Source organism: Rhinopithecus bieti, unplaced genomic scaffold (genome assembly GCF_001698545.2).
Source record: "Rhinopithecus bieti isolate Rb0 unplaced genomic scaffold, ASM169854v2 scaffold_32090, whole genome shotgun sequence".
Lineage (NCBI taxonomy): Eukaryota > Metazoa > Chordata > Mammalia > Primates > Cercopithecidae > Rhinopithecus > Rhinopithecus bieti.
Window position 1 is genome coordinate 163169 of NW_016813591.1, and position 18134 is coordinate 181302.

At 46.7% G+C, this 18134-nt stretch overlaps 1 protein-coding gene across 1 annotated transcript in view; it reads left to right on the forward strand.

Moving 5' to 3' along the window:
- The first annotated feature begins 795 nt into the window (after positions 1 to 795).
- The window catches only part of LOC108513095 (serine/arginine repetitive matrix protein 3-like), a 41336-nt gene continuing 23997 nt past the window's right edge, over positions 796 to 18134 (forward strand). The window contains exon 1 of the mRNA XM_017848734.1: positions 796 to 903. Within this exon, the coding sequence (XP_017704223.1) occupies positions 880 to 903 (24 nt within the window). The 5' untranslated portion in view covers positions 796 to 879. The remainder of the gene's footprint in view (positions 904 to 18134) is intronic.

Genomic DNA, 18134 nt, shown 5'->3' on the forward strand with positions numbered 1-18134 from the left:
GGTAAGAGTATCAGTGAACCCAGGAGTTTGAGACCGGCCTGGGCAACATAGGGAGATCCCCATCTCTACAAAAAATATAAAACTTAGGCCACACATGCACCGCGCCCAGATAATTTTTATACCTTTTGTAGAGTTGGGGTTTCATCATGTTCCCAGACCGTTCTGGAACTCCCGAGCCCAAGCCATCCTCCCGCCTCGGCCTCTCAAAGTGCTGGGATAACAGGGCCCAAATAGCCTCCTGTTTTCTTTAAGCAGTCTCTCCCTGTTGCACACCTGGATGGTTTTCTTTTTTGTTTTTTTAGACAGGGGTTACCTCAGTCTTGCAGGCTACAGTGCTGTGGTGGGGTCACAGCTCATTGGAGCCTTGAACCTTGGAGTTCAAGTAGCTGGGAAGCTGAGGTGGGACCAAAGAGATGGGGTCGCGCCATGTTAACAGGCTGCTCTTGGCCTGAAAGGATCCTCCCACCTGGGAAGAGACCGGACACAGTTTTCTATTTTTGACTCACATAAACACTGTGCTGGGTGGGAGTTTACTACCCTTCTCCAGCCAGCAACACACAGGACCCGAAGAGGAGGTCCGGGTTACCAGGCTCCACTGCGAGAAGACTGACCAACTTCAGACACTATACCGTCTGTGACGTTGCGGAAGGCCCGCGCCTGTGACTTCGCCGAAAATGCGCGCCTCTGACGTCACTGAAGGCGCGCCCTAAGATGTCACTGAGGGCGCACCCCTATGGCGTCACAGAGGACTGACCCTCACGTGCAGCCAATCGGAACTCCAGGCCGGGCTGCTGGGCTTCCTGGAGTGCGCATGCGCAGGCGAGCAGCCGCAACATTTACAGTTTCACCCGTCTTCCTCTGAGCTGTTGAGGATGGTGGATGAAGAAATACACGCACAGACAGGTGATTTGCCCAGAGCTGATGAGTGACAAGCCTGCTCTCAGGCCGTGTGACTCCTAGTTTAGCGCGTTTTTTTTTTTTTGGAGAGAAAGTCTCACTCTGTCGCCCAGGCTGGAGTGCAGTGGCACGATCTTGGCTCACAGCAACCTCCACCTCCCGGGTTCAAGCGATTCTGCTGCCTCAGCCTCCCGAGTAGCTGGGACTACAGGTGCCTGCTATTACACACATCTAATTTTTGTATTTTTATTGGAGATGGGGTTTCACCATGTTGGCCAGGCTGATCTCAAACTCGTGACCTCAGGTGATCCTCCCGCCTCGACCTCCCAAAGTGCTAGGATTGCAGGTGTGAGCCACAGTGCTTGGCTGTTTTTTTGTTTTTTATTTTGTTTTTGTTTTTTTTAAATAGAGATGGTTAGCCACATGTGGTGGCACACACCTGCTGTCCCTCCTTCTAGGGAGGCTGAGGTGGGAGGATCACTTGAGCCCAGGAGGCAGAGACTGTAGTGAGTCAAGATCATACCACTGCACGCCAACCTCGATGACAGGGTGAAACTCTGTCTAAAAAATAAAAAATGATATAGGGTCTTGCTCTGTTGCCCAGGCTGATCTTGAACTCGGCCTCAAGCAATCCTCCCGCCTCAGCCTCCCAAAGTGCTGGGAGTACAGGCATAAGCCATTGTACCTGCCCTGGGAACTTTTTGCTGGGAGAGGTTTCTCTTATCTGTCCTGGCTTCAGGAGGGCAGGACCCCAAACCAAGGGTTTGTTCAAGTGGACAGCATTTTGGGAATGAAAGTGGGGTCAGCACTCAGGGTGGAGCGGAGCTGGCTGTAGCCTACAGGGCCTGCTGGAGCCTAGGACAGCACTTCATGGGGAAAGCTTGGGCCTTACCTGCCCAGGATCTCGTTGGGCTCATAATTCTCATAGAAGTCCTGTGTGGAATGAGAGTCCGGCAGTGCCTCATCCAGGTCATGCTCAGATCCTCAGCAGGGGAACTCTGGGTGGCGCTGAGAGGGAACTCAAAGAAGCTGTCAGCCCTCCTGACCCAGGGGGTGTTCTCCTGGGGGCCTGGAACTGTGTCTCAGTCATCCTCACACCTGGCACCACACTGGTCTATAGTGAATGTTCCAAATAAATGTTGTGAATTAAGGCCGGGCGTGGTAGCTCACACCTATAATCCCAGCACTGTGGGAGGCTAAGGTGGACAGATCACTTGAGGCCAGGATTTTGAGACCAGCCTGGCCAACATGGCGAAACCCCATCTCTACTAAAAATATAAAAATTAACTGGGCATAGTGGCTCACACCTGTAATTCCAGCTTCTCAGGAAGCTGAGGCACGAGAATCGCTTGAACCCTGGAGGTGAAGGTTAACCAGTGAGCCGAGATTGTGCCACTGCACTCCAGCCTGGGCGACAGAGCCAGACTGTCTCTAAATAAATAAATAAATAAATAAATAAATAAATAAAAGCCCGGGTGCGGTGGCTAACACCTGTAATCCCAGCACTTTGGGAGGCCAAGGTGGGCGGATCATGAGGTCAGGAGATTGAGACCATCCTGACTAACATGGTGAAACCCTGTCACTACTAAAAATACAAAAAATTAGCCGGGCGTGGTGGCAGGCACCTGTAGTCCCAGCTACTCATGAGGCTGAGGCAGGAAAATGGCATGAACCCAAGAGGCAGAGCTTGCAGTGAGCCAAGATCGTGCCACTGCACTCCAGCCTGGGCGATGGAGTGAGACACCAGCTCAGAAAAAAAAAAAAAAAAAAAAAAAAACGGTGAGCAAATCCAAATGAGTCTCTGGTGATATTAGAATACTTATTTGGGAAAAAAATTTTCCCACAATTTATATTAAGCAGACAGCCGGTTACATGGTAGTTTTTTAAATTTTCTTTTTGATAACATCTGAAATGCCTGGCAGAAAGGCTGGAGTTCGGGGCAGAGAGAAATTTAAAATGTTAGGAGCTTTGCCCTTTGAGGAGCTGTCAGAATTGGAGAAAAAGCATCCCAGAAATTGTAATCAGTGAGGAAAACAGGATTCCAGCTATCCACAGCGCCCTAGCTGTACACCAGCATCACTGGATGAGGGATGCCTATGTGCACGTAGCCCTTGGTTTCTGACCTGAAACAGTAGCAGCCAGGCTGACTTGGTGATAGGCCCAGCCTGCCCCTGTGGTGAACTACCTGGGCCTGGGCCTTGGCCTTGGTCCTGTGGTGGATGATCTGAGCCTTGGCCTTTGCTTTGGCTCTCCAGTGGATGACCTGAGCCTTGGCCCTCCAATGGATGACCTGAGTCTTGGCCTTGACCTCTGAAGCTCTTCTGTGCAAGGCCTTGACCTCTGAAGCTCTTCTTACCCACTTGCTGAGTTTACGCCTGGGAAGCTCTTGGTTAGCTTGTCCCATTGACTTGGGTGAGGGATAGTTGCCGTCCAGTGAGTGCTAGGGGTGTGAGGTGGACCGGGCCACACAGCTGCCAAGGGCCTGGCTGGGTGGAACTGAAACCTGACCCATGTGGGTCCTCATTGCCTCCTGACGTCAGTGACCCCGTGATCTCTTGGAAAGATAAAAACACATTTTCTGCTTCCAGGTGCCCCACCTTGCCAGACATTTGCTCAGTAAAGTTTCTGTCTCTTTCACCCTTGTTGCAAGTGCCGGGTTCTGAGCCTGTCGGTTTGCTGCTAGCCTGCCGGCTTCCCATGACCTGGGACCTGGGACCAGGGGCCCGCAGGTATTTCTAGCTGGAAAGGAGTTCTAGATAGTTCTGAGTGGATGCTCTCCTCTGTCCTCCTCAGGAGAGTTCTGGCTTGGCTGGGTGGTGTTTTCTGTGATGAGCAGTGGCCACCGTCACCACCCCCTCCTCCTCCAACTTCTGCTCTCCTCCTCTTTCTCCGCCCCCCCATCTCCATACACCTTGAGACCGGCCAGTGGGCAGCATATTGTACAAGAAACAGCTGTTGTTTTGACAAAGCAATTACTAGCCTCACTTCTTGCATCACCAGACCCACGAGGCCGTGGATTCCAGGCCTCTGCCCTTGCAGGTGGACATGCAGACCGTAACGCAGAGGCTCACGTGTCCCACACTATGCATTACATAAAGTATTATTCCCATCACCATTTGTGTATGTACTCGTTCACATTTAGCAGGATTGTAAAAATTAATAGGTAGTGCAGTTTTTTCAGCTAGACAATGCATGCAAATGGCAAGATAGTCCAAAGATACACACTGTGGAGTAAGTCCCTCTCCCCACCGGCCCCTCTGGAGACAGCCAAGCACGGTCAAAAGATTCTTCTGTATCTCTCTGGAGATAATCACAGCCTATGTGAGCATATGGATTGATATTCTTTTAAACATTGTGTTGCAGTTTGCTTTTTGGCTTGGATGTATCTGATGATCATCGTGTCCTATACAATACACCGTGTTTTTTTACACTGCAGGAAAATCTGTGAGGGGCTGGACCGACAGGGTATTGCGGGGCATGGAGGAGGTTGGGTCCAGGTTTTTTGCTCTTCGTGAGTTTTTAGTGCCTTTCAGATGTGACGACGCTCCATACGCCTTCTCACACGTGGCCCATAACTCATGGGCCGAGGGCTCTGCATTTGGGACCCCCACCTCCACCTCCTCAAGATGCATTTCATTCCCTTGTTAATGCGTCATTGTAGTTGACACTTTGAGGATAGGCAGGCATGGTAGGTAATAAAACAGTATTTGGCTTATGTTTAATCACCATCTCCTCCCACAGCCCAAGAACACCTTAATGTCCCTCAAAAAGGATTTGGTGGTGCTGTTTTTTATGTGTGTGTGTGTTGTTGTTTTAAAATTTTTCTCCAAGGGACGGGCGAAGGTGCTTCGGGGAATCAGAGAATGTTTTTTTGATCTTAAGAATGCAAAATGACTTTTTGTATCCCCTGTCAACACAGCATGCACACACACACACACACACACACACGGAGTCTTTAGTGCAAATTTTGAAATAACGATCGGTGAACTTTGGCAAGTTGTTTACAGTGAAGTCTCCCACATTTCTTCCACGTAAAGCCCTGATCACCTGCGCTCTAACCACTCAGTTACTTTGAAACATCAGATTCAGTCTCTCTGCTTTCTTCTTCTTCTTTCTTTTCTTTTTTTTTTTTTTTTTTTTTTTTGTTTTGAGATGGAGTCTCGCTCTGTCGCCCAGGCTGGAGTGCAGTGGCGTGATCTCAGCTCACTGCAACCTCCACCCCTCCAGGTTTAAGCAATTCTCTGCCTCAGCCTCCGGAGTAGCTGGGATTACAGGCACGTGCCACCATGCCTGGCTAATTTTTTGTATTTTTAGTAGAGACGAGGTTTCACCATCTTGGGCAGGCTGGTCTTCAACGCCTGACCTCGTGATCCACCCGCCTCGAGCCTCTCAATTAGTTGCTTGGGATTACAGCATGAAGCCCACTGCCCCTGGCCCATTCTCTCTGCTTTCTGAGACCAGGAATGCTATTTAATTTGGGCATTAGAAAATTCAGTTGACCAGGCATGATTGCTCATTTCTGTAATCCCAGCACTTTGGAGGCTGAGGCGGGATGATTGCTTGAGACCAGGAGTTTGAGACTAGCCTGGGCAACATAGCAAGACCCCCAACTCTACAAAAAATGAAGAAATTAGCTGGGCATGGTGGTACACACCTGTAATCCCAGCTACCCAGGAGGCTGAGGTAGGAGGATCCCTTGAGCCTGGGAGGTTGAGGCTGAAGTGAGCTATGCTTGCACCACTGCACACCAGCCTGGGTGTCAAAGCAAGACCCTATCTTCAAAACAACCAAAGAAATAAAAATTAGTCAATGAATTCTGGAGTTTCAAAGAGACTTTATTTTGCTTGTTTGTTTTCTGAGCCAAAGGCCAGAAATTCTTAGGTAATTCTTAGGTAGTTAATTCTTAGGCAATTCTTAAGTAATTAATGAGGAGCTAATCTCCCAGTTGCTCTGTTCCTTGTCACTGGAAGTGGTCAGAGCCATGGCGAGGCTTGGCCCAGGGGTGGCGGGTGGCATCTAAAGTCCCCGCAAGACCCACTTTCCTTCCAGGAGCATCTTAGGATGGCCACTGTGTCTGCCCGCCACGTGCTGAAAAACATCAACAAGGCCAGCATCCCCTTTCCCTCCTGAGAGCCATGTGTCGCTTCCTTCGTGTGTCCAGCCATTTTTACAGGGCTATTTTAAGTATAACAGATACATTATCTAAGAGTTGAATAACTGTCGAAAGGGAAGCACCATCATTAGATTCATGTGCCCTGGAATTTTAGTTGAAAATGTGCTGAGTTCTATCACATCTGAGCCTCTGTTTTCTTATCCCAAAAAATAGGACTGATGACAATGACCTTGAAGTCATTATGGGCTTATAGGAACTCTTATAGGAATTCAAAACAACACGGGCACCAAGTAGAAGGTCAACAAATGGCATATTGTGTTCATGTCACCAAAATCTACTGTTTTGAGAGATTGTTTTCACAAATGGATTTTAAAACTATAAATGTGGCGGGGTGCTGGTGGCTCATGCCTAGAATCCCAGCACTTTGGAAGGCTGAGGTTGGCAGATAACTTGAGCTCAGGAGTTTGAGGCAGGAGAATCGCTTGAATCTGGGAGATGGGGGTTGCAGTGAGCCGAGATTGCACACTGCACTCCAGACTAGGCTACAGAGTGAGACTCCATCTCAAAATAAATAAAAATAAAAATAAAATAAAGCTATAAATGAACACTTAAAAAAATTATTAAAGCCTAGGGTATGCCCTAGTTTCTATTCTGGACCTGAATAGATATAGTAAAATAAAAACTAGCCTTCTTCCATAAGTGTCTAGACATTATTATTTAGTTTCACTGTTCATAGAGTGGAAATGTTTGCTGCTAGACTTTCTTTTTGGAAGCTGTTCTTTGAGAGTAGCCCATAACTTGCCTTTCTGGTCAATAACCTCAACTGAAATGCATTCTGAATGGAGAACATCATTCTGTGTAGGATTTAATAATAACTTCAGCACAGAAAAGCACTCTCTTCCTCTTCTCAGTGAACAACTTTGTTGAGCATGATTTTTAAGATGTAATGGCTAAATGGTTGAAATCATGGTGAGCTGTTATTAGTGCTAGTTATTGAGTACTTGCTAGGAGCCAGGCAGTGCATGACAATCATTTCTCTGCCCCACTGGAAGTCACCCTGAGAGCTAAGTATCATCAGTGCCACTTGATGGAGTATAAGCCACCCACCCATCTACTGGGATTTTCCTGGGCAGACAGACTGTTGGGAATGAAGCCATATAACCCCCGAACACCCTGCCTCCTTCAGGTTCCAGAAGCCATTTTTTTTCTTTTTTTGAGACAGAGTCTCGCTCTTGTCACCCAGGCTGGAATGCAGTGGCCTGATCTTGGCTCACTGCAACCTCTGCCTCCCAGGTTCAAGCGATTCTCCTGCCTCAGCCTCCCAAGTAGCTGGGATTGCAGGCACCACCCACCACCACGCCTGGCTAATTTTTGTATTTTTGGTAGAGATGGGGTTTCACCATGTTGCCAGGCTGGTCTTGAACTCTTGAGCTCAGGTGACTTGCCTGCCTTGGCCTCCCAAAGTGGTGGGATTACAGGCATGCGCTGCCACGCCTGGCCCAGAAGCCAAGATTTTAGTCACTGAACCATTAGCAATTCCTCTTCTATTAGATTTTTTTTTTAATTGCTTTTGAGTATTTCTTTGAAGTGGCATACTCATTTAAAGGATTCTATATGTCAGGGGGAATGTTTTGTAGGAGTGTACTTAGGAAGGAACATATTGTTATAGCCTAAAATTTGCCATTGACCTAAGAAAGGCTTGTTAACTTATGGAATTGATTATAAGCCAAAGTGTAGGAAAATCTCCCCTTCTGCTTCGAGATTATGTCAGTCAAGAAAATACAACTGGATGCCAAGCCATGCTAACTCTGATACTTGCTGTCTTTGGTTTTTTCTTTCTTTGGCTAGGGGGCAGGAGTGAGTGTGGGGTGGGTGGGACTAGTCACTGAGCATGTTATTGACTAACATCGGCTTTTCATTTTAACTCGCAAATGTGAACAGCATAAAAAGTGAGTTTATGAGGAGCATGACTGGCCTGTTATGCAGAGTCTCATAATTCTGTTTGTGGCCCACTATTTTAATAAGAAAATATTGTGTTATATAGTTAGTGTCCTTGAAGGAATATATAATTGGATCAGGAAGTGTAGATTCTGATTCTAACTTGGCTACTTAATGAATGCAAGATCTGAGCAAGCCATGTCCTCTCTGTTGTTCAGTCTAAGAAAGGAGGTGTTGGTGCTGAGCACGGTGGCTCATGCCTGTAATCCCAGCACTCTGGGAGGCTGAGGCGGGTAGATCACTTGAGGCCGGGAGTTCGAGACCAGCCTGGTCAACATGATGAAACCCTGTCTCTACTAAAAATACAAAAATTAGCTGGGTGTGGTGGTGCGCACCTGTAATCTCAACTACTCAGGTGGCTGAGGTGGAGAATCACTTGAATCTGGGAGGCAGAGATTGCAGTGAGCCGAGATCATACCACCGCACTCCAGCCTGGATGACAGAGCAAGACTGTGAAGTTCTGTGTGGCTGAGAGCCACAGTTTTTGCAACAAGAGGCTCCTCCCTTTTCCAAAGGTGTCCTTATTTCTGTTGGTCTTGCCTGTGGGCCCAAGACGTAGGCACATCCCTTTCTTCTTAAAAGGCATCACTTCCTCTGCCTCTTGGGGCTTTCCTTCCAAGAATTCATTCATGTGTGCAGCAAATATTCCTGGCAGTCCCATTGTGTGTGGAATGGAGTGAACCAGGAAGACTGTTGTAAGGGCTCGGTAACTTCAGCCCCACAGCCATCGTAGCTTATAATGGCAGCTGACATTTAGTGAGCACTTACTGCATATCCAGTACTATTCTGAACACTGAAAAGGCATTTAACTGACTTAACACTCACAGGATCCCTACGAAACAGGTACAGTGTTTATTTCTGTTTCAAAGAGAGGGAAACTGAGGCCCAGAGAGGAGGAGTAACTTGCCCAGGGCTTCACTGCCCACAAGTGGCAAAGCTGCCTGAAGGTGTTTGTTTGTTTGTTTGAGACAGAGTCTCACCCTGTCGCCCAGGCTGGAGTGCAATGGCATGATCTCGGGTGACTGCAACCTCTACCTTAAGGGCTCAAGTGATCCTCCCACTTCAGCCTCCCGAGTAGCTGGGGCTACAGGCACGGGCCACTGTGTTTGGCTGATTTTTGTATTTGTATTAGAGAGGGGTCTCCACTATGTTACCCATGTTGGTCTCAAACTGCTGGGTTCAGTCCCACCCAGAGTGCTGGGACTATAGGTGTGAGCCACTATGACCCCCAGGAATTCTTGTTTTTTAGATGGAAATTTTAAATTGGCTTTTATTGGAATCTCATTGAATTTGTAGATTTGGAGAGGCCTTAGAAGGCATTTTTGAGTTTTGATTGATTGTTTTAGATTTCATTCGTAGGTGAATTTTGTTCTATATATTTGACTCGAGGAATCCATGGAAACTACCTACATGGACTTCACTTACTCTGGTTCATTGTGTGGGATACAAAATCATCAAAATTGAAAGATTAATCATTGTTTCTGGAGCCAGGCATAAAAACAAACCTCACTCTGTTATCATAGGGCTGTGATTAAGATAGAGGGAAAGGTTGGCTCTGGACCTCCTAACATTGACAGTTTCCTTCAGAAGATTAAGTGTGGCTTCATTTTTGGCCTGGGCCATCAGTAGCTTAAAGCCATTACTATCTATTGGCTGTTTGGTTTGTGTGAAATATGGGGCCGGCCTCAGCCTATCTCCCTGGGGTCAGGTGTGTTCACATAATCAAAGTGCCAGGAACCCATATCACATGCAAGCGTGTGTGTTGAAATTAGCCTTCTCCAGGGAGGAATTCACAGCACCAGAAATACGCGCAGAGATGTTCTTTTGCACTTTTGCATTTCAAAACGTGCATCGCTTACAAGCACAGCATTTTCAAACCTTTTCTTGAGATCGGCTCGTTCAGTTACATGTGCTTTTGAAGATGACAATTTGTGAAGCTGTCAGCCACTGGCAAAGTGAAGAAAAATGAAGATTTCCACCTGGTTGATGTGTGCTCCGGGAATTTCATCAGGCCAGTACAGTTCCTATGATCTATTCAGAGAAGGGTGATAGCTTCTGTTTCCTTGAATTAAAAGCTGTAGACAAGTATATTTTAATTTATTTTGTTTATATATAAACAACCCATGAAGTGTCTTTTATACGTATTTAAATGATTGCTTTGCCACAATCAAGAAAAAATACTGGTTCACTTAACAGTGAATTGAGACAAGGAAAAGTGATTTGTGAATAGAAATAAAGTAAAATAAAAAATAGGATCAGAGTAGGTTTAGGGTTAATAACTTCATAATAGAAAATGTGGTTTAACCCTTTTTGCTGCTCTAAGGGGATGTGAGGTTCGTATTTTCTTTTACTGACACCAGATCTTGAGACACGCTTTCCATTCATATTTAAAACTTGATAAGATATTTGACTTTATATTAATTTTCTCAATTGTAAGTGTGGGAAATGAATTCATTGATAACCCTTTTCAAGTAAATGAACTGATAGATTAGAACCAGAAGAGCCGAGGGTCATTTTCATTTTAAAATGATTTTTGCATGAACACATCTGTAGTGCTGAGGAATACATGGAGAATTGAAATACTGCTTCACTCCTACCGTGTCTCCAGTGCCTCGATAAATCACCATTTTTTTTCCTTTTAAAATGTCTGGCCTTATAATTTATGTTTGCATAACCCATTACTAAATTCATAGTAGGTGTTTTAGTTGGCAGACATTATTCCAGGGATTTGGAGGAGTTAAAAAAATACAGAGCCTTTGTTAGTATTTATACTAAGTGGACATTTTCCTTTTTTAACAACAACAAAAAAAAAAGAGTTAAATTTTTAAAAAAGAATTTGGAGCTAACTATTTACCTTTTTCCTAGGTAAACACTATTAAGTCCATATTCTCACATTATTCATTGTCTCAATGGAAATTAAGATTTCTTAATGGACTCTGTAGCTTTTCTTTCCTTTTTTCAAAATTAGAACTGGCTGAAGAAAATTCTTCTGATATTAAGATTGGATGAATTTCTATAGAATTTTCAGTAGGTGTCAGGTTGTACAGGAAATAAACATTTCTGTTTTAGTAATTTTTAGGTTTCTTACCTCCCATTGACCATTTTGATCATAAAGTGAAGATGAACACATTCGTTCATTTACTGCCCTCTTTGGTACTTGAACAGAAATAGAAACGTTCTGGGATTTTTCACATACTTGTGGCTTTACCTTTGAGACTTTCTAATTTTTAACCAGACATATAAAATTAGCCATTCTGTCTTCTAGCCCTAATTTAGAAAAACTTTTGGCACTTTCTTTTGAAATGATAAAAAAAGTTCTGTTTTCTATCATCAAAGTTTAAAAAGTGGTGTTAGGGTATTTTAAAAGCCGGAAAGACCATACATGGCGTGCTGAGGAAGTTTGCTTTGTTTGATCATTTTCTCTTCCCCTCACCCCCATCAGCTGGCTAATAATGTTTTCCTTGTAAAATGTGTATCATAGCCTGTTGAATTCCCTGTGGTTAATCAGAAGAGAAGTTGTTTCTATCTTATGGAACCTTAATACAGTTGTCAGGAGGTTTGTGGCATCTCTAGTCTCTGTGTGAAATAGAATGCCTATTACTGTTCAAAGGATAATAGTATGTTAAATAGAAATTCAGAAGTCACCATGCTGTAACGATGATCTAAAGGTCAAGTTGTACAGTGTAAGTTTGAAAATCTCTCTCTGACTTCCTTTCTACCTGAGTTAGAGGCTAAAAGTCATGAGAATTTTGTCTTATTTTTGTTTATTTTAGAGTTAGCGTACTTGATGTTTTAAAAAGTTGCCTTCCTTTCACTATAATGCACTTTCATTATTGGAGATGTTTATTCTGGTTGTAGCTCTCTGACAACCTTCAATACTTAGCAGAATAATTTAGTTTGGATTCAAAGAGGTGCCCCTTCTATTTCTGTACTTGTTTCTAGAAATGTTGGGGTAGGGGGATTATTGTTCCTTCTTCCTGGCAATGTGCAGGATTTCACAAATCTATCTGACTTTTAAAAGCTCAGCTCTCAGCCCCGAGCCTCTCATGAGTTAAAGAAAGAGTTCTGCAGCTTTCGGTAGATGAGAAACATTTCTGGCTCTTTGTGAAGTCGCCCACTCCGTCTATGTCCTTGTCTTCTTCCTCCTTCCTGGTTTCTGGGTTCCCTGGCTCTTGCCATGAGGCTTGTAGTTTTGTGTCCCAGAAAGCACTCCCCCTGGGGATGGTGCCGTGCTAAGGCTAGGAGAAAGGAGAAAGGAGCTGTTTATCCCCCCAAAGGTGCCTTCCAGCCTTTATTGTTAACTCCCTTCCAAAGTAAACTTTCGTGTTTGTTTCACGTCAGTTCTGGCCAAAGTGCCGTTGGATTTGCCATGTTCTCTAGGAGTAGAGGTGAAAACAACATTGCCCTGGGTAAGGAGCAGGGGGAGCTGGAGGAGGAAGAGGAGGAAGGGTCCACGTATAGGAGTCAGTGGAGGGGATCTGTGAGATGGCTGCCAGGACAGATCTGACTTGGAGACTGCTATGCATGAACGGACAAGGCCAAGCTCTGTCCACGCTTTCACAGCTCTGTGTCCTGCTGTCGGACATGCTGACACATCTGCTGTGGGTGCCCTGCACTTCTCCAGGCACTCCTGGCGCAGCTGGGGAGGTTGGCATGGTATCCGCCATTTTGATCTAAAGTAATAAATGAAACTCTTGAGAGGACAGCACCTAGCAGATGTTTGGAGCAAGAGACAGGGCTCTGGCGATGTGTAGGAACATGGACCTACCTGGTGTGGCAACAGTGTGGGGCTGTCACAAGGCATGAAGAGTCTGGGGTGGTGTTAGGGATGGCACACAATGGTGGGGCTCAGGCCAAGTGAAGCTTGGACTTCACTCTGTCTAAGGCTTTTCCAAGTGTCAGAGGGTACACACTTGGGAGTCACATGTCCAGGCTCACATTTCCAGCTGACATTACACTCTATAGTGTGGCAGCAGATGGATGTTTGGAGACAGAAGTGGAGCCAGAACAGCTGGGACGCTGTTTTAGAGGACTCAGCAAGAAACAAGCTCTTAAAACAAGGAAGCAGTGGCTATGTCTTACACATTCGACAATGATCTGTTGTGGACCAGCTATGTGCCTGACAGCTGCAGGTCCTGAGGCTGCAGCAGTGAGCAGAAGGCCAACGTCCCTGCCCCCATGGTGCTTACATTCTAGTGGAGACAGACATTAAACCACAGGGCAGGAAAACACTGTTCCAGGAGATGCAGGTGGGGGTTCTGACTGTGGAACTGGGGGGCATAGAGGCATAGAGACAGTGAGTTTTGAAAGCACTTGGCTGAGTGGGGAGGAGCGGGGAGGCAGGGTGCATCTGTAGACGGACCAGATTAAAAGGGTGGACTTCCCCATCCTGACAAGGGGGATCCCCAATCTTGTTTCCAGGTAGGACAAGGGTGGGGAGAAAGTGAGCATTCCAAGAGAGGCACAAACGTCATTCCAGAGCAAGATGAAGGTCACAGAGTTTGGAAGGAGATAGAGTCAGGCATCCAGGCTGGCAGTCGGAGAGGAGGAAACTCAGGGAGATGGGAAGCCCGAGGAGGGTGTTAAGGCAGGATCCCCTGGGAGTTTTCCTGGATAAGTAGGAGAAAGGGTTGTCCTTCAAGGGTGAGCGGGGGCTAAGTGCAGGGGACAGAAGAGACGAAAGCCCTGTGACCATTATGCTCGGCTGCCGTGGGTGGTCTGGATTGGAGCCTGCAGCCGGGCTGTGTTTGTGTGGAGGGTAGCAGGGGGCCAGTGGAGGAAGCTGCCCGGGCACCAGCCCTGCTGTTCTCACTGGCCTCCTCGCTTTGGGGTTTAGCTTTCTGCCCTGGCCACGTGGGACTGGCTAAGTAGAGATCAGGCAATCAGGGATCCGGGCTCTCAGAACCGTAATGGTTAAGCAAGCAGCTTCGTTTCCCGGCACGCTGGAGTTCCCCTGTGTCAGCATTTTCCTAACATGGCTAATCATAAAATCTTCTTGGGTGGTGTGTGCTTGTTAAAAATACTGTCCCTGGGCCCCACCCTAGACTTAGCGAAACACAGTCACCCAGGCAGGGCCCGGGGAGTTGCATTTAGAACCAGCGCCTGGAATGCTTACTCTGAGGCTGGTTTGAGCCCCCTCCCATGGCCTCCCTCTGTGTCCCTCTGTGTCCCTTCCTCCAGATGCTGATTAAAGATGTGTCCGCCGCCAGGGCTTTGGTTTGCATGTCTCTGTCTCTGACACAAAGTAGATACCTGGGGAGTGTGTGCTGCGTGGTCCCCTGAACACCCTGCACTGGGGTGTCAGTGCCCCAGCCCCCAGCTCCTCCTCCTGTGAAAGATGTTAGTTCCTGGAGGGGCTTAGGTGGTGGAAATGAATCTTACCATGAATGTTTAGACCTAAAAGCCATCTCCAGGTTATCACAGCACGAGACAGAGATAGAGGCAGAACCTGGTGGCTAAAGGATTATTTTTGAGCAAAGATTGCCCATGCTTTGGCATAGGCCAGTGTTATTCACATGTCTGAGCCCCTGGAAGTGGGGTGTGAGGAAGTCATGGGGGGCTTTCAGAATGAGGGAAAAGGTAGAAATCAAGTCTTTTTTTTTTTTAATTGAGCTGGAGTCTTGCACTGTCTCCCAGGCTAAGTACAGTAGCACAATCTTGGCTCACTGCAACCTCTGCCTCCCAGGTTGAAGGGATTCTCCTGCCTCAGCCTCCCAAGTAACTGGGACTACAGGTGCTCAACACCACACCTGGCTAATTTTTTTTTTTTTTTTTTATTTTAATAGAGATGGCATTTCACCATGTTGGCCAGAGTGGTCTCAAATTCCTGACCTCAAGTGATCTACCTGCCTTGGCCTCCCAAAGTGCTAGGATTACAGGCAAGAGTCACTGTACCCAGGCCGAATGATGTTAATATTAGTAGATTTCTGCTTACTCACTTCATCAACACCAGCACTTTCTAGCAAATGTGAGTTCAGCAGACACCAGATTTTTGTAAATCATAGGAGACAGTCTTTAACATCGAGAAGATTCTGTTAACTCATCTGTTCTACCACACTCTTGCCCGTCCCCGCTCTGTCTCAGTCTCGCTTTGTTGCTCAGGTTGGAATGCAGTGATATGATTATAATTCACTGCAGCCTCAACCTTGCAGGCTCAAGCCATCCTCCCACCTCAGCCTACTGGGTAGCTGGGACCACAGACATGTGCCACCACACCCAGCTAATTGTTTGCAGAGATAGGGTCTCACTGTGTTGCCCAGGCTGGTCTCAAACTTCGGGACTCAAATGATCTTTCTGTGTCAGTCCCCAAAGTGCTGCAATTACAGGCATGAGCCACTGTGCCTGGCCGATATCCACCATGTTTGCAGCTTTTTTTGGTTACACTTCATCCTCATCTACCAGCATGGAGATGTTGGTGTAAATCAGTTATTTATTGGGGAAAGAGATTTTTTTTAAAAAGTCAGATTTATACTCAGTAAGATTCACCCTTTTCAGGTGTCCACTTTGATGAATTTTGACAACCACATACAGTCATGTGCCACCACCACTATTAAGATAGAGGACAGGCTGGGTGTAGTGGCTAATGCCTGTAATCCCAGCACTTTGGGAGGCCAATGTGGGCAGATCACCTGAGGTCAGGAATTCAAGACCAGCCTGGCCAACATGGCAAAACCCTGTCTTTACTAAGAACACAAAAAGTAGCCAAGCATGATGGCTCACACCTGTAATCTCAGCACTTTCGGAGGCCGAAGCGGGCAGATCACTTGAGGTCAGGAGTTTGAGACCAGCTTGGCCATTGTTGTGAAACTCCATCTCTACTAAAAACACAAAAATTAGCCGGGTATGGTGGTGCATGTCTGTAATCCCAGCTACTTGGGAGGCTGAGGCAGGAGAATCCCTTGAACCGGGGAGATGGAGGTTGCAGTGAGCCGAGATCATGCCACTGTACTCTAGCTTGAGCAACAAGACCAAAACTCTGTCTCAAAATAAATAAGTAGAATGGTTCCACTGCCCCCCCATTCTCCCAGACCCCTGTGTAGTCAGCCCCTTCCCCCACCCTCAGCCCACAAAAAACCATTAATCTGTTTTTGTTCTCATCATTTTGTGTTTTCTGGAGTGTTATATGAAGGGATGATACTGTATGCAGTTTTTGAGTCTGGCTTCTTTCACTTAGCATGGTGCATTTGCAATTCAATAGTCTGGCCACTGTCAGTGCCAAGTAGTATTCCACTGTGTGGATGTACCATGGTGTGGAGGAAATTTTTTTTTTTTTAAATGGAGTCTCATTGTGTTGCCCAGGCTGGAGTGCAGTGGTGTGATCTCGGCTCACTGCAAACTCTGCCTCCCAGGTTCAAGCAATTGTCCTGCCTCAGCCTCCTGAGTAGCTGGGACTACAGGCCACGTGCCACAACTCCTGGCTAATTTTGTATTTTCAGGAGAGACGGAGTTTCACCATATTGGCCAGGCTGGTCTCAAACTCCTGACCACATGATCTGCCCACTTCGGCCTCCTAAAGTGCTGAGATTACAGGCATGAGCTACCGTGCCCAGCCTCGTGGAGGGATTTTTAAGGCTGGTCAGGCAGTGCTTACGTCATGGCTCCAACATCCAGTCCCCTGGGCCATTTAAAGCTGAGCACAGCCCCACACCTAACCCTCATCTGAACGATCTTGTACAGTCACTGTACAGTTTCACATCCTGAATGTGAGCAGTTTTTTTTAAAGAAGGAGGTTTTGGACCAGGTGCTGTGGTTCATGCCTGTAATCCCAGTACTTTGGGAGGCTGAGGAGGGTGGATTGCTTGAGCTCAGGAGTTTGAGACTGGCCTGGGCAACATAGTGAAACCCCATCTCTATAAAAACTACAAAAATTATTGGTGGTGGGTGACTATGGTCCCAGTTACTTGGGAGGCTGAGGCAGGAGGATCACTTGAGCCTGGAAGTTTGAGACCAGCTGGGACAACATAGTGAGACACCTCTCTATACAAAATAGAAAAATTGGGGCCAGGTGTGGTGGCTCATGCCTGTAATCCCAGCACTTTGGGAGGCTGAGGTGGGTGGATCATGAGGTCAGGAGTTCAAGGCCAGCCTGAACAACATGGTGAAACCCCATTTCTACTAAAAAACACAAAAACTAGCCAGGTGTGGTGGCAAGCATCTGTAATCTCAGCTACTCGGGAGGCTGAGGCAGAGAATTGCTTGAATCCAGGAGATGGAGGTTTCAGTGAACTAAGATTGCATCATGCACTCCAGCCTGGGAGACAGAGCGAGACTTCATCTCAAAAAAAATTAGCCAGGTGTGGTGGTGTATGCCTGTGGTCCCAGCTACTTAGGAGGCTGAGGCAGGAGGATCACTTGAGCCTGGAAGATTGAGGAGGCAGTGAGCTCTGATCTTACCACTGCACTCCAGCCTGGGTGACTCGAGATAAAAAAAGAAAAAAAAAAAAAAAAGAGGTTTTAGTGTTCGCAGAGCTGGCCAGTTTCCAGTCTGGTGTCACCCAGTGGAAAAAAGATTTGAGGGTTGTTGGCAAGAGAAGCTCACCCAGAGACATGCTTCATGAAGTTCCTGGCTCCCACCAGGGGTGCCCATGATGGAGGGCAGGCTGTAGTGCCTGCAGGAGCGCACATGTGAGATGGAAGGAGTAAGGGGTTATTACTCCCAGGCATAGCTGTACCTGGAGGCCAGATGTCCTGCTCCCTTCTTCTCCCTTAGAAGAATTACAGATGCTCTTCTAGTATTTTCTTATATTGTTATAGATATATATTGTTTTCTATTTTTTTTTTTTTTTTTTTTTTTTTTTTTTTGAAGACGGAGTCTCGCTCTGTCGCCCAAGCTGGAGTGCATTGGCCGGATCTCAGCTCACTGCAAGGGCTCCGCCTCCCGGGTTCACGCCATTCTCCTTGCTCAGCCCTCCCGAGTAGCTGGGACTACAGGCGCCCGCAACCATGCCCGGCTATGTTTTTTTGTATTTTTTAGTAGAGATTGGGGCGATTTCACCGGTTAGCCAGGATGGTTCGGATTCTCCTGACCTTGTGATCCGCCTGCCTCGGCCTCCCAAAGTGCTGGGATTACAGGGCTTGAGCCACCTGCGCCCGCCTTATTTCTTATATTGTTATTTAATTCCTTTGT